At 48.7% G+C, this 20011-nt stretch overlaps 1 protein-coding gene across 1 annotated transcript in view; it reads left to right on the top strand.

Annotated features, from left to right (window-relative positions):
* Positions 1-280: 280 nt before the first annotated feature.
* The window catches only part of ITPKB (inositol-trisphosphate 3-kinase B), a 66494-nt gene continuing 46763 nt past the window's right edge, over positions 281-20011 (top strand). The window contains exon 1 of the mRNA XM_086460655.1: positions 281-1201. Within this exon, the coding sequence (XP_086316781.1) occupies positions 281-1201 (921 nt within the window). The remainder of the gene's footprint in view (positions 1202-20011) is intronic.

Genomic DNA, 20011 nt, shown 5'->3' with positions numbered 1-20011 from the left:
GACTGGGGGGACATACAGGAAAGGAAGAGTCTGGCTAGCAGTGTGCACAGCTGGAGGGTGAGCTTAGTGGGGTTGCGGAGCTACTCTCACTGCTTGTCTTTCTCTCTCGCCCCCCAGCTGTCCCGTTTTATGGAGCTGTGGGCCCGGGCCAGCCCAGCTCCCCTGCTGCCTCCCAGCGATGCTGCTGGTCCCAGCGTGGAGAGACCCTCATCAGCCTCGCGGAGCCTGAGCGCCGAGGCGGCAGTGGCGGCGGCCCCCCTGTGCGCCCCGGCTGACTACTATGGCCGTGTACTGCTATGCGCTTAATAGCTTGGTGATGATGAATAGCAACAGCGAGGTGACAAGCAGCAGGAGCAAGACGCCACCTCCTCCTGGACAAGTGCTGCCCAGGGGCCCAGAGACACCCAGCAGCTGCCGTCCGCTCCCCGTCTTCAGCCCGGCCCCTGTGCCGCCCCGCTCCCCACGCCGCAGCCCCGCTTTCCTCTTCCCGCCGCTCGAGGAGCCCCCGCGGCAGCCGGGCAGCCCTGGAGGGCGACGGGGCAGCCGGGGTGAAGAGGGGCAGCTAGGACCTCCCACAGCACGGCAACTTCAGCGGGAGCTGCACAATGTCCAGGTGAACCAGAAAGTGGGGCTCTTTGAGGCGCACATCCAGGCGCACAGCTCTGCCACCCAGCCACCACGGAGCCCGCAACCATCCCGGCCCCGGCCCACCAGCCCTACGGCACCAATGGTGAGACCTGGAGCCGGACCCCGGCCGCGTGCCTATGGCGAGAGTGAGGCCCCCAATGCTGGTGGGGTGCAGGTCTGGCCAAGCACTGCAGAGCCCTCAGGGAGGCCACCGCTGATGGTGGTCCCAGCTGTGGGGCTGGCAGAGGGCGGCAGCCCCCTGGAGCCATCAGGGCCTGCACCACGGCGAGGTGAGGTGGTGGTGGCCCCCTCAGGACTTGAGGGCCAGTGCCCGGCCATTGGTGGGAGCATCCCCGCCGTCATCGTCACGGACCTGGGGGGCCCGGAGGAGGAGGCGGGCGCCGTGCCCCCTGGCAGCCTGCCCGTCCGGAAGCTGTCGTCATCCTCAGCCTCTTCCACTGGCTTCTCCTCATCCTGGGAGGAGTCCGAGGAGGACATCTCCAGCGACCCCGAGCGCACCCTGGACCAGACACCAGCTTTCCTGCAGACTCTGGACCAGCAGAAGCCCCGAGTGGTGAGTCTTGCACCAGGCACTGGGAGGTGGGGCGGGGGCTGGCAGCATCCCCGCTCTGAGGCACAGCTGCAGCGGGAGGGCAGAGGTCTGTCACAGCAGAGGTCTGTCAGCAGAGATCTGCAGAGAAACTTTTCATTTGCTCGGCGGTGCTTGCTTTCCCTCACATGAAAAGCTTATCCCTGTTCCTAGTCTGACAATCCCCTATTTGCAGGACAGAGCAGCAGTACCCATCTCGCTGTGCACGGTCCTTGCAGAGCTTCCCCAGCGCTGCAGGCTGCCCGACAGTGTGCTTAACATGCACCCACAGACTGCAGCCTTCTGCTGACATGTGGTTACGAGCCTCAGCTTTCCCTCGGCACAGCTTCCTTGGGTGCTGGAGGTTTCCCATGATTTACATCAGCCTAAGGGAGAATTTATTTCCTCCTTGGAGTTGAAACTGTGTGGGCCAACTGTCTGTTAAAATGTATACTGATGCCCTTCACCATAGTGTCTGTGTGCCTTTCACATGAAAGCAAAAATCTCTAGAATTTCTGGTAATTCCCCTTTTGAATAAAACTTTATGCTTGTGGGGTGTCTTATATTTTGGGTAATAATATTTTTATTAGGTATTTATATTAAGTTCATTTGTTTCTGGGTCTTTGTTGTGGGGCTGGTTGGGAGGCTTCAGGCGAGAGAAAGCATCAGTGTTGTATTACCCTTAGAGCAGAAAGGTCTCCTCGGCAAGGCGGGCTTTGAGGCACTTTCCAAAGGCAGATGCTCATGGGAGTTCTTGCATCACATGGGGAGTTTGTTCCATGTCTGAATGCTCCACACAGAGTGTGCTTTGCTCTGAGCTGTCACACCATTTGTCTAGAGGGCTTTGAACCGCTTTACCCCAGTGCAGAGTGCCCATCACGAGGTTCTCTGACCAGCACGTGGACTCTCCCATCATCCAACTGTGAGACATCACATTGATTTGAGCTTAGCACTGGAGCCTCACGCTGACAAACCCTGAAAAATGCAGGGCAACACAGTGCCTCCTTAATTTTAAAAAGCTTGATAAAGCCCCATCAACATTCAGCAGTGTGGTTCGCTATGTTTAACTTTCCTTAGACACATGATAGTGAAACTCTTGCTGAGCTGAAAGACATGAGGAAGATCGGTGCAGGGAAACATCTAAGTAAAGTGAAGGTATCAAACTTATGAAGAACTGACAGACTGTGGTTTGTAAAATACTCAGCAGGCTGAAATGAGTATCTTTGCTTTTTTACTACTTTTGTCCTGTTCCAAGAACTCAGGCTCAGTTCTGCTCAGGATGGAGAAGCGGTTGAGTAAAGGCACAGTTACTGAAGTTAAGAGTATGGCTCCTTGTGTTTGCAGACAGATTTGTATTTTGGGGCTTTTGATTGATGAATCAGCTTGCTCCTTTTGGGAGCTGCTACAATCCCTCTGCTGATTAATTTCTGCTGGTTTTGTGTGCATGAGCTGTAGTAATCTCTGCTCTATTCTCTGTACTAATGACTGTTCCTAGTGCCAGATCCCACTGATTTGCTGCTGAAAACAGTTTGCTGATGGGCAAAATCATGCCTGATGCTCTTGTGGAAAGCTTGGAGCCTCAAGCTGACTCTGCACAGCCTCCCGTGGCCTCCAGCAAGGTCAGCCAGGCCGGTGGCTCGGCAGTGAACAGGCAAGGCTAATTTGTATTGCCAAAAGGCCTGGATCAGAGAGAGCTCAGATCAGGTCTAAGATCAGAGTAACTCTGCTGGGCTCGGTGGGACGACTCCAAGCTAAATGAGATGAAAATCTGGTCCAAAATGTGTCAGGCAGCCTGAGGAGGTGCACTTGATTTTGTGTTTCAGTGCTGGAGTCATCTCAGCAGGAACGGCTGGGCTAATTTATGATGATACTTTCCGCTGGGCTCCACAGGTCCTGTGCAGGGCTGATCACTGGCTTTGGCAGGTTATAGTCAACTTCTCAGCAGGGTTGTGTGCAAATGCCCAGTAATTCAAAGCTGATTCATATAAATAACACCTAACTTTGTGTACTGGTTGGCAACATCTTTTAAATCCACAGTGACGGCAGAAGGCAGCTACTGAAGCAGTCTCAGGTTGCACACTCATTTTCATGAACACACTATTTCCTTTTAACAGTGCACATGGTCTGGAAATGAGTTGTGTAATGAGGGAGAATGTGTGAGAAGTGCTTTCTGCAACTCGTGCTTTTCCATCAAAATAAATCCTAGGAGACCTCAGCTGACAGAAACTAACATCATGCCTCTGGGTTGAGCAGATAAATGCTGGGCAGGCAGAGAGCCCTGCCTGTCTGCGCTGGGTGCTGCTGGCGCAGGGGAGGGCTATTGTACCTGGAGGAGAGGTAAAGACGAGCAACAGGAAAGCAGTTCTTGCTGCAGATGTGGTCTGCGCCGCACATCTCGCATGGCATATTTACAGATTTGATAAACAGTAGGCTTGCTTCTGCCTTTCCGTTCTGGATGCCGTCTGGCAAATCTGTTGGGGATGTCCAGCTGTCTATTGTAGTTCCTCCTGGAATCCCCGGGAAACAGGCAGATCCTGCTGGTTGGCACATACTCATCCTCTATTTCTACTTCAGGTAGGAAACTTCATTTGTGGTAAGGCTCACAAATTGGCCACTAAGAAAATGACGCTGCCTAGCGAAAGGGGGGGAGGGTGGCCACTTTTTGGACACTGTGACCTGGAGCAGCTTGTTGGTTGATACGGGCTCTGCCTTTGTTTATTGAAACAGTTTACTCAGTACGTTGCCTGTCCCTGGGGTGCTTTGGTGCCCGGTGGGCTGCGCAGCGCTGGGATACAGTGACCCTGCTGTGATTATAGCAAACTTCTAAATCGCGGTGACAGCAGGAGTCATTTGACATTTTTGTGTTGTCTAATTGCAAGTCCACTTAAGGTCTGAGTAAACCTCCACGTAAGGGCTTTTGCAGCTGTGGCTTTCCCTGGGCTGTGGGCTGCTGCCGGAGAAACCCCATGCTTGTTTATTGATGCTTGCAAGGTTTCAAAGACACTTGAGCGATTACACTTCTGAGGCTGTGTGGGAGGGACGGCCTGTCCAGGCGGCACGTTGGGATGGGGACACTGCAGTTTGACAACGCCGCGGGGCAGTGCTCGCTGCACGCTCCCTGCGACAGCAGCGTGGACGGTTCTGGGAAGGAGCGGGTGCCTCTGCTCACCCACCACCCAAGCCAGGGGGACACTGCGGCTGTTGGAAGCCACCTGTCGCCATCATGGCACGCCTCATGCTGAGGGAAGATTTCTCCCCTCCTGGCTGATCACACAGGTTGGGTGTGTAGGGGAGTGAGAAGGTGCTCTCTGGCTCTCTCTTCAAGACTCCGAGTGGCACATGTAGTCCAAGCTGGTGGCCTGGCTCCTAAGGGGGATTTCATACCCAAAATAAGCCCGTTTCTAGCTGTGACTTCCATTGACTTCATTGGGAAAATATGAGTCTATGAGTTTTACTGTTCCTGGGGACCCTGTTTGCTCTTCCCAAGGGAGAGCTGATAGACCAAGGTGTATTCAGCAGCAGGAGGCTTGGCCCCAGTCTTGGAAGCTGGCTGTGCCCCTTAAGCAAAAGGTATTGCAATGCTGGTCATTACAGTGTGTCCTTGTCTTGACCTAAATCCCCTAGTTTGTCAATTTCTTGGCAACTAGAGACAAAGCAACAGATGAGTGGGGGAAAAGCAGAAATTGTGCAAGTACGTACTATAGAAAAATGACACGTCAAGGGGAAAAAAATCACCCTCCTGGAAAAACAGTGCAAGACACTGCAGTGTTCCTCTTCCTGGCTTTCCCACAGCCACTGTGGAAACACAAGGACATACGGCAGAATAGTAATCAAGTGACTCTCGGTACGTTCTGAAACCTCTACTCCTTTCAACAGGCGAAGCAGCTTGCTCAGAGTAAGAGACTTCCATTAACCTGTGCAAAATGGCAAGAACTTTTGGAAAAAGCTAATGGTATTGCTGCTGACAGGCAATTTTTTAATTGATTTGTTTGTTTGACTCAATGGCTGTAACACATTCCTGAAAGGAGCCAAGTTTAGATAGGCTTAGTGTCAGCCAAGGGCCTGTGGGACCCTTGCTTATTTCTCTTTGAGATGTTCCAAGGCATAAGCTGACAATAGCACTCCTGATTTGTTCCTATAAAGATCACTCAGATTAAATACGCTTTCATTCCCTTTCCTAGCTGTCTCTGTGATCAGGAAGTCTTCATGTAACAGAAACCATGACCACAGGGCTATGGTGATGCATACAAGCCCTGTGAATGTATATCTTTATGCTGACTGTGTTGATGTATTTTACTCCTTCCTCCCACCATATTTGACTTAAAAGCTCCTAAGCTTATGAGCTTGTGAGTGGTATCGCCACTTTAGTATCAATATAATGTCTAGCACATTACGGCCCTGCTTCCTTGCTCTGAAGAGCGACTGTTACTCCAGTAATGCATATCATTGCCCAGGAAAGGTGCTTAGCTCACTGGGTAAGCTGCCAAAGGATGGACCCTCCTTCAGCTGTGCTGTAGGAAGACTAGGAGGAAGAGGAGAATGAAGTACACACCTCTTGTGTTTCCACTCTCAGAGGACCATGCTCAGCAGACCTGACAGCACGGTGTGTTTTGTCTGCTGGGACAAGATCAAGACTGCCTCGTGCCCGGTGGGCTGGGCAGAGCTTCAGGCTCTTCATAGATGGAGGCTGTGCGCTCCAGGGAGTTCACAAAGCACCACTCACTATTCAGTAGCTTATCTTCTACCTACTTGTGTGGCCTTCTCAGGGAATAAGCAACTTTTTTAGTGGGCTCCCACCCATGGCGGCTAAGTGAAGATGCTGCTGTAACCCACTGGGAGACAAACAGTGCTATTTCAAGTCCATTTTCATCGGCTCTTTTAAGCTCATGGGGAAGGGTTTCTTCTCTGCTTATGTTCTCCATGACTGACAGCGCAGGAATCACATGGCACATAGCAGGTCCTTTTCACAGAGGGACTTACTTCCTAGCACAGCTGCTGTCTCTTGAATATTTTATTTCTCAAACAATTTCGCAGTGAAAGCATTCATAAAAAGTGGAAAAAAGCCCAAAGCACTTCCAAGGTGCAGGAAGAACAAACAGGCCCATCATCCTTGGGATCTGTAGCTCTGGAACAAGCCAGGTTTCCTCCTCTTCTGATGGGAATCGCAGGGTGTCAGGAGCTTGGCTGGTTGGACCCTTTGGGTGTTAAGCTGAATGTCCGCAGAATTAAGTTCCCGCATCAGTGGAAACTTTTATGGTTTTGTCTTCACCTTTTTAGAGGCTTGCAATGACAAAAAACAATCAAACTGTAGTCAGCACCTGTCTCATGTTTTCCATATTATTTCTATAATGTGTTAGGACAGATTTGCATGTGAAGAAAGTATTAGCGCAGCACTGAGCTCTCACATGTCGTGCGATGACTGAAAGCCAGTGCTGAGCTAATGTCTTCTTTATGTGTAAATCTGTTCTAACTCACTGGAAAAATAATGGCATCTATGTATGATGTTAAATGTCACTTCAGCTAAGATTAGTCTTCTGTAATTGTTAGAGATTATTTTGTTTATACCAGTAGGTAAATTTCACCTGCTTTCTTCCAATGAAGCCCAGCCAAGCTTTCTAAGAAAGATATGTTAATATTTAAAAAACAGCGAAAACTGAATGTTAACATTTTCAAATCACGGCGTAAATTCGCAGCCTAATCCCTGTTTTCAAATATGACTTTTTGGGGAATGTGGGCTTCCACACTTGCTGGGTCACTGGAAATGGCCCTTTTATGGAATTCATCTTGCTGAGCCTCGTTGGATGTCTCCTTGGGATAAGTCTCCTCCTAAGGTACCTTTCTCCTCTGTTGACTCTGATGGGATCTTGAGGACTAGCCCAGGAGTGTGCTTAAGACAAAGGAATCTGTTTCTAAGGTGCTTGTGAATGTCTTCTATAAAATTTATCAGAATTTCATTCTTACTGATACACATAAAAAGCCAGGTCATGCATAGCCTGCACAGTGGCTGCAAGTAGTTCAGGAAGCTGCTCCAGTCTGAGGTCTACCAGCTTCAAAAGCAAGTGCTTCTGATTTGGCTTTTAAATCAGTGTTTAGGCAGCAAAATGTGTGATTTACTCTGTAACAGGGATGATCACCCAGCAGTGCCTTTCAGCATGAGTTGGTGTGGGTATGTTCAGAAGCCCAGGGTCTCCAGCTGCAAGTTTCAGTCTGGGTGTATGCGCTTAGAATTGGTGGAAGCTTTTGGAAAATGTAGATTGCAGCTTCTTCTTTCCCAGCCACAGTGGGAGCTCACCACCACAGAACTGCTGTCATGGCTGCGTGCCTGTGGAGATCCTCAGTGCCATAGACAGCCGCCGGTTGCGTTGACTGAGTGCTGGTGTTTTCTGACCTTAGTTTCTCAGGGATAGGCAATATTGGAGTCTGAAGCTGCAGCAAGCTGCTGAGACCCGTATTAGCCTTTTCCCTCTCATGATATTTATTTCAATGTATATTCAATATACAATATTTCAATAGTTTCAGCCATGAGAAGAAAGAAGTGATTTTTCTTAAAGTAAAGAACATTCTTTTTGTTAATGATGTGGAAAAAGAGACAGCCTAGTAGAAGGAATTCAATTCTTCCTTTCTGATCTCAGATTTATTGCTAGGCAAAACACAAGGATTGCTTTTGGAAGGAGAACTGGGGGGTAAAACAGTAAGTGCTTAGCACTTACAACTTCTTGTAAGCAGTACAGTGTATTATCTGATCAGCGCTACACAACAGGAACTGCATTAGCATTCAGCACTGTTGCGGTTTTAAGTAATAGTAAAGCATCCCTCTTCTCCCTGAAAGACATATATATGGGCTCTGGAGTGACATACCGATGGAAATTTTGATGAGTTTGATTCAAAGGACAGAATCAGATTGTCGCTTCACTCTTTGCTTCATACACTTGATTTGCAGAGAGGTCAGCACCTGCACTTGCTGTGGTGCAGACTTCACTGAACTGTTGTGGGTTTTGCCTGGAGTTTCATCCCTGGCTTCTGGGCTTTCGTCCTTGACTTTAAGTCTTGTACTTGGGCTTTTGGACTGTGTGATGCAGAGGGAGGTCTCAGCCTGCAGTCTTCACTGTCACAAAACTCCCTTCAGCCTGAATGCTTTGGTCTTCGCCTGAATGAAGTCCGATATATATCGACACCAGGAATAACCAGCACAACGTCTTGGTAGGATGGCTATGCCAGGGAGCAGGCCCACCCTCTCCCCCCACCCCGCCATCCATGTTTGCAGAACGAGCTGTAAGAAACGTGGCACCAAGTGGAAGTTAGCAGAGGGCTAAACAAAGGCAGCACCTACCTTCAGCATCACCTCCTTCTCCTCCTCCCCCTTCACTTCCTGTCCCTTTGCCCTTGCTTGGGCAATTTGTCTGCAGCAAGATAGAATCAAAGAACCCTCTTCCTTTGCTAAACAATTTGCTCCTTTTGTTAGGGTCAGATAAAATGCAGATAAAAGCTGTTGTAGCTCCCCTGAAGCCAGCAGGAGCATGCTGCAGATTTGGTCCTTGATCGGTTTTCGCCTTGCTCTCCCCTGCCTGTATCCAGTTACATCTTGTGGTAAATGCAACATTAAACTGAATTAATGAGGCAGAGATGCAGTCCCCACGGGGGTCCGCGGGGGTTTTGCCCGATGGTAGGTACAATGCTTCAGAGGCTTTGGGGACAGGAGTTTTATAAATGGAAAGATCAGCAGGGTGGCTTTCTGGGAAGTGCATTTTAGAGTTGGGTGGGTTTTTTTCTTGTTTCTTGCTGAACAATCTCTGATCCCTGCTGCTTGGGAAGAGGGCAGGAGTGGAGCCTGGCCTTCAGCTTACCGCTGAGCCTTGTTCGTTGCAGCCGTGCTTTGACAAGGCGTTTTGGAGAGGCATAGGAATAGCTTTTATCCCATTGAGCTAAACACATTCAAAACATTTTCATTAAATGGGTACTTAAATACAATGGTTGAGGAAGCCCGCGTGTACTCCTCAAAAGAGAAGACCAGGGCGCTGAGGAGGGGCAGGGATGAGGGGGAGGTGAACAGGTTCCTTCTTACCATGTGGACCATAGGAGTTGCTCTGCTGGCAACCGCAAGCCCCATTAGATATCCAGAGGCATCCTCCCACTGCAAGCAAGGTACAGGGCAGCCGGGGGAGAATTAGCAACAGGTCCAAATGTAATATGGTTGCTATTACGGGTAATATATATTTAACACTCTGCAGGGACCATTCAAGCCTGCATCTATAGGAAGGGGAAAACAGTCAGGTTTGCTTTTTTGGCAGACTGCAGATCAGAGTCCAATCTGCAATCTCTCTTGGTATGTTTTATGTGGGTGGGTTTTGTTAAGTTACAGGCAAAGTTATTGCACCCCTAGGCTACTCACATTAAATGTTTCTCCAATTTTAGCAACATTCTTTCCAGGCTCAGCTACATTTGTTTTTATCTTCTCTATGGCAATTGATGATCTAAGTCTAAAATGTATAACTCCACAGGATCTCCTGTTATATATTTCATCCACAGCTGTAGCTGAATCCGGACAGTATAATCCAATGACATGTTGTAATGCCTAATGCTTTCTTTAATACATTCCTGATTAAAGAGGTCAGCAAAGATTACATATCCAAAGTAATAAATTTAAACAATAATAACGACAAATCCCGAACCACGGTTGTATCTTGAAACTGTTTTTTTTGTTGTGTTTTTTTTTTTTTCGTCTCCTATCTTCTCTGGTCTGGCTAAAGTCTGTTTGTAGGAAACTCAACACGGCAGATAAAAGATGATGAGACAAACAACTTAATCCCTTAATAATGTCAAATGGAAAATCCAACAACAGATTGGCAGCGAACTCAAATAACAACTGCAAAGTGGCCCTTACTGAGGACTACAGACCTAGTTTAAAAGACCAGGCTTGGGATATAATTAGGGGTGAGCCTGAATCAGTGCCCACAGGTTCAAACATTTCTTTGAATTCTGAAACGGAGCCAAATTTCTCTTTTTTTATCCATGCCTGTGTAGCATCAGCTTAGCTCCATTGAAGCCGGTTCAGCATCACTTCGTACCTCATGCTGCCCACGGTAGCCACACATAGTGACCATGAAAGGCCCCAGGGTGATATTTCCACCTCTAGGTGCTGTTGCAGATGAGAGCATGGAATAGCAGCAAGCGTGCGGTGCCCAGGTAGGCACCTGTCGTGGCAGCGCAAGGAGGAGGAGAGCTGGGCACCGCTTGCAGGCAGCGCACTGGCCTCCGAGTCCCACCATCTCATCCTGCTCTTGCCAGGGACTGGCACACAGCTGCACCCCCATGCAGCAACCCCCATTCCTGCTGCTTAGGGCAGTCTTCGGCTGTCATTAATAGATACGCCTTGAAAGCAAGGCATGCGGTCACAGAAGTAGGGAGGCACTCGGAAATGCAATTACCAAGCAGCTTCAGAAAGAGTGTGTTAATTATTATCTCCTTGGAGCTGTATTTACTTAGAGCTGACAGCCCTTCACCCTGGGTTTCATGGTGGGAGTGTCTTACTGGGGTGGAGACCAGGGCGTCCAGAAAGGAAACAAAGGAAAGAGATTTTAGAACTGTGTCTTATCTCTATCCACCTGAATGACTGTTGTATTTTAAAAGAATATATGAAACCCATTGTTTGAAAAAACCCTGACGAGTGTGCCCTCCCAGCTCCATTGTTCTTGTAGGAATTTGTATATAAAATGTTCCAAATCCAGTTTATCTCTCTCTGCTTGACAAATCCTGCGTTTCCCTTCCGTACTTTTAGCAGAGTGGGAACTAATCTTGATCTTCTTGCAAAGCCAACAGAATTGCCTTGTCGGGTGTCACGTTGCCACCTTCACACACAAACAGTGCGTGTCACGGTTTTTGAGCAAGATGTGCTACCAGTGAAAAAAAGTCTTTAGTAAAGCTCATACTTTCAAGATGAACTTTTGGAAAAGCAGCTCTGAACTGAACCAGCTCTGAACCAGACCCTCTCTCAGAGGAAGGAGCAACTAAAGTTGTCTGGCTCTCGTGGAAGCCCCCTTGCACAGCAGGTTAAAACAAATGGTCTGAAGCCAGGGATACGTATAGCTCAGCTCCTCCACCGTTAGCAGCCTCTCATCTATGTCTCATCTCGAGGAGAAACAACTTGGCCTGTCTCCTCAGGTCTCTGTTTTCTCATGTTAGCCTTTGTTGCTGGAATGGCTTTTTTGAGCCAAGGAAGGCAGCGTGGGAGTCCAGGTAGTTAGAAGTGACCGTAACATTGAGCAGGTGCTGGGCTGGTAATGAGAGGGAAATAGAGAGGTAGCACGATGCTGCCTTTGCTGTTCTTGTCTGTTCCTGTATTGTACAGCCCAAACAGCTCTGATATTGGGTCTTTGAGCTTTTGGGCAGCTTAAAGGCAGTTCCAGATCCCAGGTTTGTTCTTGTGGATGGGAACCCTTCCCAGAAGGGAGAAAGCTCAGAGGAGCCTGTTTAATGTAGGCTGATCTCATGCTTGAGCATACGCAGGAGTTGACCTTTCAGCACTGAAATAAGAAGTGATGGGAATAGAATAAATCACAGCCTTGAAAGAAAAGCCAAGTAGCTTAGACTTGCACCTCAGGAGAAGGAATCGAGGTGGAGAGGCTGCAAGAGCTGCAGAGGGGCCAAATGACAGATTCGAAAAGCCGTCTTTCAGCAGTGGGTTTGGTGAATCTTTGCAGAGCAAGCCTGCAGAGGAAAGGCTATTGAGATGTGAAATTGAGAGGTGAGGTGATGAGCCCTGGAGGTGAATTTTAGCTGGGTGGGTAGGTTGTAAAGACTCTGTTAGGGATGTTATCCTGAAAAATCTGCAGGACTTACAGGTAGGTAGGATGTGAGGACTGAGAGAAAGAAATCCAAGTTCTCCACTTGCTAAAAGTTTCAAGGTAGGAGCAAAACACTCACAAATGAAAGCAGTAACGTTTACAGTCATATTGCAAAGGCATAAATTGTTCTACGAATTGCTGGGCTGCAAAGAATCAAGCCTCTGTATTGCATTGCAAGCCTCAGAGACATGATGTTTCTGTTAAAGCCAAAGCCCAAATTTCCTTAAACTTGATAGAATGCAGATCTGAGCCCCCATGGTACACCCCCTTAACCTTCAGGGGCCTGGTGTTGAATGCAAGATTTTTCCAAGAGAACCAAAACTCGAAGCACTCCCCTAATATGCGGAAGCCGGAGCCCGATGAGGAACTCCTTCTGCGTGGTGGTGGCTTCTGTCAGAGCTCGACTCCCTGTTCGGTCTCAAGAGAGGGTGGCTCAGGGCTTTTTCAGGGCAGCAGCTGTGGAGGGTCAGGCTGCTCTGTGCCACAGAGCCCATTGCTGCCCGGAGAGATGCTGGGATTTGACCTCCTGGCCTGCTCTTCCTCTGGACCATCTGTGCTGTGTCCTCAAGGCAGTCAGACCCCCAGCCCCGTCCAGACAAACCCTGGCAGGACAGAAGATTGCAGGAGCTGGCTGGAGCTGGAAGAACAGTTTTTTGGCAGAGAGTAGATTTTCCAGCAAATGTCAAGGGGGAGGGGGAGTAAAAATGATTCACAAATTCAAACACATTTTCTGAATAGTTCTGGCCTAGAAAAAATACAGAGGTGGGGGCAGAGGAGGGATGTTAAAAATAGCAATGCGTGTCATTCTGACACTTTCAGAATGAACTGTTTCATTTTGGGAATGGTTTGTTTATGTTTTGCAAGCATTTGAAATGTAGATTTGATTCAAAATGGCATTTTTCACTTAAAAGTTGACCTCACTGCTAAAACACATTGAAAGAAGAAAAGAGAAAAGGTTTTTCAGAACTTACATAACCTGAAATGAAACACCTCCTTTTGCTTTGGCTCCAGGTGAGACATTTCACAGTTTTCCTTCCACAGCCCCACGATTTTATTTGTGTTCAGCCCAACCTGAACATCTCCTCTCCTCTAGTTTTTTGATTGAGCTCTGATGTAAAGAAATCCATGCTCTGTCCAGCTCCCATGCTGGCCAACCTTTAAGTCTAATGTCATGGAGCAAGTACTTTAGTTTAATCTGAGGTCAACCACATGTTGCTGTGATTCAAACTGAAACCTGTGGTATCGAATGAATAAGAGTGGTAGGTTTTGTAGATAACTGGCAGCTTCTCCGGAAGATGCAATGTTGAACTTCATTTAGAAAAATAACCCAAACTCCTGGGGCCTTGAAATCTCATCTAGAAATCTTCAGAGAAGCAAGAGTTTGCAGACAGCTGAATGGCAGACTTTCACTCCCCCGACACTCACACTGGTCTCATTCAACTGATTCATTAAAGGGAAACGAGCAAACAGCTAGTAATTAGTTTGCTGTAGTCAAAACGTGCCACAGAGTTTCCCCAGGCAGAGGAGAGGGAACGTGCACGTTTGTTGTATGATGAGCTGTCGCTGACTTTACTGTTCCCTGCTGTGTTTTCTGCCCGGTTGGGATACGTTGTGCCATTTCCTCAGCTGAGGTCCATCCCTTGGCATTTGGAGCAGAGTCTCCTTTGCTGAGATTTACCTTGACTGTCTTCTGAGCCCCTTCCTTCTGTGCCTTGGGAGTGTTTAGGCACAAAAGAGGCAGAAAAAAGATGCTGCAGTGTGGGACAGCAAACTTTTTAGCAGCAGCCCCTCTTGGGCAGGGGCTGTAGGAAAGACCTTTTCCATTCATGGGAAGATCCTGGGGTTTACCTGCAGTAGGAAGATTTGTAAGCGTTTTTCTGGCCTTCTGTAATTTCAGCATTACTGAAGGGTGGATCTTATGGTATGGACAGGAGGCGGACTTTTTTATCATGGAGGCATGTAGAGGCAAGGGGCTGGCAGTGGCCGGGCGGCGGAGTGGGCTCTGCTCCCTGCTGGCCCTGGCAGCAATGGGAGCTGGGGCGGCTCTGCCGCTCTCTGCGGTGGCTCTGGGTCCCCCTGCAATGAGGGGTGATGAGTGCCTGCAGCAGAATAAGGAATCAAGGCCAGCATGTGTGTACCAGATCTGCAGCTCCCTCAACCATGCATTTACTGTTAAAACACTGCCAACTCAAGCTCTCCCCGAAACAATGAGGATTGCCTTAAAAACCACCAAATGTTTCAGGGTTTTTTTTGGAAGTGCTGGGTTTGTTTGATTGTTTTCTTAGTTTCTATGCCTTTAACTCACACTCGACATTTTTTCAGTCTTTTCTCTGCAAGCCAGAAGGCTATAAATGTACTTTCTTTTTAAAAATGAAAGCTCAGAGTCTCAGCCACTGGACTGCAAGAGCTCGGGACTCACACTAAGGCTGCAGGAGTGGGCAAATGGACTATTGAAATAGCTGCTTCTCTTGGTTGAGAAATGGGCTGAATGGAAAGAAAGGCCAGAAGGGCAGAGCATGTAAGCCTATTCGGCTTTCCTGTAACAAACGGAGAACGCCAGCTCTCCCTCCCCACCCCAGCCGAGACAAAAAGCCCATACACAACTAAAGCAAAGTCTGCCTTCCTGTTTGTATGCATGTCGTGAGGCCTGGGATAGCAGGTGGCACTCAGCTCTCGCATCGCCACTGAAATTCAAACTCATCTCCTAGGCGAAATCTGAAGGTAGGGGTGCAGATAGAGATACAAGCAGTCACCGAAGAACAAGGACCATACAAACTGCACGTGGAGGCTCACACGGCTTCCCTGTTGATTTTTTATATCAAACAGAATTTGAAAACTCGTCACTTTTTCTACAGGTAAAGGTGATTCAAAGATCTTTGACACAAGCAGCTGCCAGGAGATGGGAAAGCAGCTCTGACTATGTTAATCTTAAAGTGGGGAAGCAGTGCGGAGCCTGCTGGCCAGCACTTCAGGGCAGATTGTAGGATTTTAGCAAAAATCTTGACTTTGCAACTACACAGTTGCATTTGGACAATGATCTGGGGAAGGTTGTACACATCCTTTGACAAGAAATCTTAGGCTCTGACAGTGCTCGGAAAATACCAAGCAGGGCTGTTGAACCGTCCTAAACTACCTTGTCATTGCATGGTGCAGAGGTGCTGTGTGAAGTGTCGCCAAGTGTTCTCTAGCAGCTCTAAGGGTATTTGGATTTCGATTCACTCTCATCAGATACGCTGACACGTTCTCCAGTTTGCCTCTTGAATTAAGATGCTGCAGCGTTCGCTTTTCTCCTTTGCAGCTGATAGGTATGTGGTTTTGCTCCCCCAAGGGGAAGGAGGCAAGGATAATCTTCTTTTTAGTGTGTCCTTAGAGCTATTACAGGTTTAAAAGGAATTAATCCCCAAAGCAAAGGCATGGGCCTTGGGTGTGTCCCAGTTCCGGCTGTTGGGCTGTGCGCTTTTCTCAGGTGCTCCATCTGCAGGGTTAACTTCAATGAAATTGCACCAGGAGAGCAGTTTTGAAGATTTTATACAACATGTGGAAGGTCTTCTGGAGAGCAGCTGCCTTTGGAAAACTAGCTAAAACTGCTGTTGGTGTAACAAACAGAATTAGAATATTTTCAAGATATAAAATCAAGGGAGGAAAGCAGCTTTACTGGCTATTGTCAGAAAACAGAGGTTTGCCGAACAGCAACATTTTCCATATACTATGCAATTACGTTACTTTCTTGGGAATTGAATTGCAAGTCAGTTTAGACAGCGTGGCCAGCTGTAACATAACACACATTACAACACACATAGTGAATGTTATTACTTGGTGTCAGTGTTTATTGAACGGAGTGGGGACTTGAGAAACAAGCTTTGGCCCAGGAATCACTAACAATGTGATGGCACTTAACGTCTCTAAAGCAGCACAGCTAGCATTAGAATTTTGGGGAATAAATTCTCCAAAGATAAAATACTTCGGAAAATACCTGCTGATCTCTTTAAACCCCTAAGACATGTTAATTTTCATATTGGCTAATGACAAGCCACAGATTTCACCACTAATCTTGAAAATATCCTGCGGGTTTTGGATAAGCAAGGGAGACTCCAGGTGTAGGTTCAGTGGCTGATTTTGCAGCAGCAGTTCCAGCTGATCTCACTGGAAAGTGTTTATTTGCTGCTATCTGCTGGTCCCTTGCTGTCTTCTTTTGCTACTGCAGGAACCAGGGCCAGCAAACAGTGCTCTCTGACTCCTTGAACTACACTTCCCTCTCATTTTTATGGAGAAGGATCGATGCTCTAGAATGTCGCTTCATTTCTCTTGCAAGATGGGAATGAGATTGGGCCAAATCAACTCTGTCCTAGCTCTGTTGAGTCTGGTGGGCTTGCGCGAGGGATAAATCTGATCCAGAGTAAGAATAACATGAAACACAGATGGGCTGGGTTAGTGCATTGTTTATATAAATGGCTAGACCATGGAGAGCTGCCTACATTGCAAAATCCCCCTCTCAGCTGGCTCCATCAAGGATCCTTTGGAAAGCACAGCACAGGCAGACCAGCCATGAAATGTGGCACAGAGACTGAATTTCCCCTCCCCTTCTACAGCAGGTCGTGGTTGAGGACCATGTTGGCAGTGGTGCATGGGCTCAGCTCACCAACTGTGCTGAACCGGCAGAGCAGGACAGGTCAGATTGCTGTGCCCTCCGATGGGAATGAAGTTATAAATACATTTTTTGGAACAAAAATAGGAAACATGCACCAGAGCTATTTCTGATGACCTCAAAATAAAGTTAGAATTTGGTTTTTTTCTCTGTTTCTTAGCAGGGCTGCTGAGCTCTCCAGCAGAACAGGAAGTAGGCTGAGGAGCTGTTTGAGTAACCAGAGTCGTCAGATCAATGGAAAAAATGGTTTGAGTACATTTTGTGAAAGTGCAGCCAACAATTTTGAAATTACTGCAGTTTCTCTTCCTAGATCAGGGCTGTTGTTGATGCCAAGGGGACTTAGGTCTACCACTGCTGTGTCTGTAAGCAAACAAGAGCATTTCTTTTGGATGATGTACATGATGTGTACCCGGGGTGAAGCAGAAATCCTTCCCTTGGTGTCCTTGGATCAGATTCTAGATGAGTTAATCTCTCAACATGATCAAGATCCTACATAATTTTGAAATGCCTACCATGCCATTTAGAAGAAAAATAAACTTGCCTTTACTGGGAGTTGGGCATGGGGAGGTCAGGGTTGGTGAGGAGGGATGGAGAGGATAAGAGACACCATTTTGCTGTCAAGGAGGAAGATGCACAGTTCTCAATCTCAGAATTGAGGCTGGTCCTACATTTTCGTGACACTTGCAGCTTCTTTCATGTTTTGCAAGCTCATCCGAGAATTGAATGCATGCCAAATTAATCTTTCAAGGGAAGTGGAGCTGGGTTGAAAATATCTCCAGCACAGATAATTCAAAGGAAGTGCAACTTTTAAAAAAGCATGTGAAGTGCCTCTAAGAATCTACCTGTTTTTTCCTGTTCTCTTTTTTTCCTTTTTCTCTTTCCTCCCCGTAGTGCCGCATTTTGCCTCTTTGCTGTCTCATCATGTCACCATTTCCTTTTTTTCCCATTAGTTGTTCTCACAGAGGCATACAAAGGGTTTTTGATCCCATCACATGCTCCAGCTGGAACTAGAGCACGACTCTTTTCTGACTGTATTTTCTTCAGGATTTTGTCAAGTTTAGCTGCAGACGCTCCCCAGCTTTTTGCTGATTGTCTTTTCAGCTGTCGTCCTCTTGCGACATTCACGTTGCGGCCGGGCAAAGGCCGGTTCAAGCTGCAAAGTGGAGGCAATGCCGTAAGTGCGGGGAGAGCAAGGGGCTGCACGGGTGCCCGCGGCGAGTGGGGATGGGGTGGCTGTGGGGAGGGAGCGGCGCAGCGTGGGAGAGCAGGGCCAGGAGAGAGAGATAAGAGGGACAGGAAGGGAGCGCAGGGGAAAGGCAGGTGGAAAAGGGAAATGACCGCGGAGGCCAGGAAGACTAAAGAGAATACAAGGGAAGCTGCGAAGCCATCTGGGAATCTGCTTTAGCCACGTGTAAATCGCACACGTCCTTGTGGCTTCCCCCTCTGCGCAGAGCAAAGCAGCGCTCGGAGGAGGCCGGGCAGAGCCGGGATGGCGGCGTGCAGCTGTGTGGGGTGAGCCTGCGTGGGTGCGGGGCAGGGGCCACGCACGGTGGGGGGACGTGGGGACTGGCCCAGCACAGGTGTGGGGACAGCCCCATGCAGGTGTGGGGACAGCCCCACGCAGGTGTGGGGGCGCGGTGGCAGCGGGCGTGGGGGTGAGGGGAAGTGAGTGGGTGCCCCAAGGTGGAGTGCGGGAGCGGGCAGAGCTGGGTCCCGTGAGGATGGGGGCGGAGGTTGGTGGAGCCACTGCTGTGTCAGCTTGTGGGCGACGGCAGGGGCAGAGCGGGAGGAGAGATGGGTGCTGTGGGGTGGAGGCGAAATGGGAAGTCGGGGAGAAACCAAGTGCAAAAGCTGATCAGGGGATGGGAAAGGAGGAAACTGGCGGGGAAAATCGTGGACAGTTGCATGTAGTGGAATAATGCACCATGGAAGGCTGACATGGCAAGTCAGGGGAAAGGGAGGAGAGCTCGGATGAGATGATGTTAAAAGTACATAATGATGTCTGAGGTGGGATTTGTGGCAAATAGCTAGATCTGAGCCAGCCTCCCTTTGTGGGGAGAAACAGGCCCCTGCAGAGCACGGTGTATGTGACCTGCCTGCACAGCGCAACAGGAGCTCTGGCTGAGCAGTACCGTGACTGTAAAAGGAGTTAACTAGCATAGATGCAGTCATCTACTCTGAACATGTCTAAAAATAGGTGAGATGAATTGCAGTCCCGAGGACAAAATGTTACAGTAAATGAATACAAACAATCTCATCTTATCTAGCCGGGTGCATTCATGCCCTCTCCATGCGTGTGCACACTGGAGGTGTGCACCCAGGTGCAGGGCTTGTGCACATGTGAACACCAGCACATACCTGCCTGGGACGTGCGTGCCTCGTATCTTCTGTGCAAAAGTCCTCTGTACCTCCAACCCTGAAAAATTGGGCCATGATGCTGGAGCAGGCTGTAGTTCTTCAGGTGTCTGCAGTTTGTATCGTAAATCGTTCCTAAGCGTCTCAAGGAAGAGCAGGGAGATGTGCTACAGTTTCAGGGGGGGCTGCTTCAGACCCCATCGCCCTCTGCTTTGCTGCAGAAGGGTCTGCAGGGTTAATCCAGGCGCTCACCTGGTTTTGGCTCAGCTCTGCAGGCTGCCTTCACTGGCAGGGGGCTCCACCAGAAATGTGGGGGTTATTTTGTTTTGACTCATGCCAGCAGACACCAGCATGACAGGGAAGAAAGGTGCCCAGTCCCCGATGGTGCCGTTTGCCCTGTGCCACCTCACCGACTGTCCAGAAGGACAGACAACGTCTCTCCCCTGGTGAGAGAACTCGTTAGGAAAGAATAACACTGCATCTCTGCAGGGACACGCATGGGACATGCCAAGAGAAACCCAGGCGCATGCCATTATTTCATGGGATCCCTCACACATGGACTAGGTTGGCGTGGACAGTCTGAGCAGGGCATGGATCTGGAGCCCATCTGCATTGGAGATGTCCTCTGGCCACCCCAGACTGCTCCTTGCAGCCCTGCTCTCCTTCCCCGTCCCAGTCCCCGAGCTTGTCCTCATCTCCAAAATTAGGCCTGCAGGTCCCTCGCCTCATCTTTAAAACTCTCTGTGCAATTAATGCGCACGGCCATGTCCTTGGCCGAAAACACCCCCAGAGGATGGGCAACAAGAGGATACACTCAGTTTGACTGTAGCTAGGGCTCATAGTTATTTTTAGGAAAAGCTGTGAATGTATCACTCTGCACCAAGAAGTGGCAGGTTGCTTATGGAGGTCGTGAGTCTCTGGTGCTACCCGAGCTTGTTTAACAGTCTCCACTAT

The sequence above is a fragment of the Leptosomus discolor genome, chromosome 2 (assembly GCF_034619465.1).
Source record: "Leptosomus discolor isolate bLepDis1 chromosome 2, bLepDis1.hap2, whole genome shotgun sequence".
Taxonomy (NCBI): domain Eukaryota; kingdom Metazoa; phylum Chordata; class Aves; order Leptosomiformes; family Leptosomidae; genus Leptosomus; species Leptosomus discolor.
This window is presented reverse-complemented; position numbering and strand designations above follow the sequence as displayed.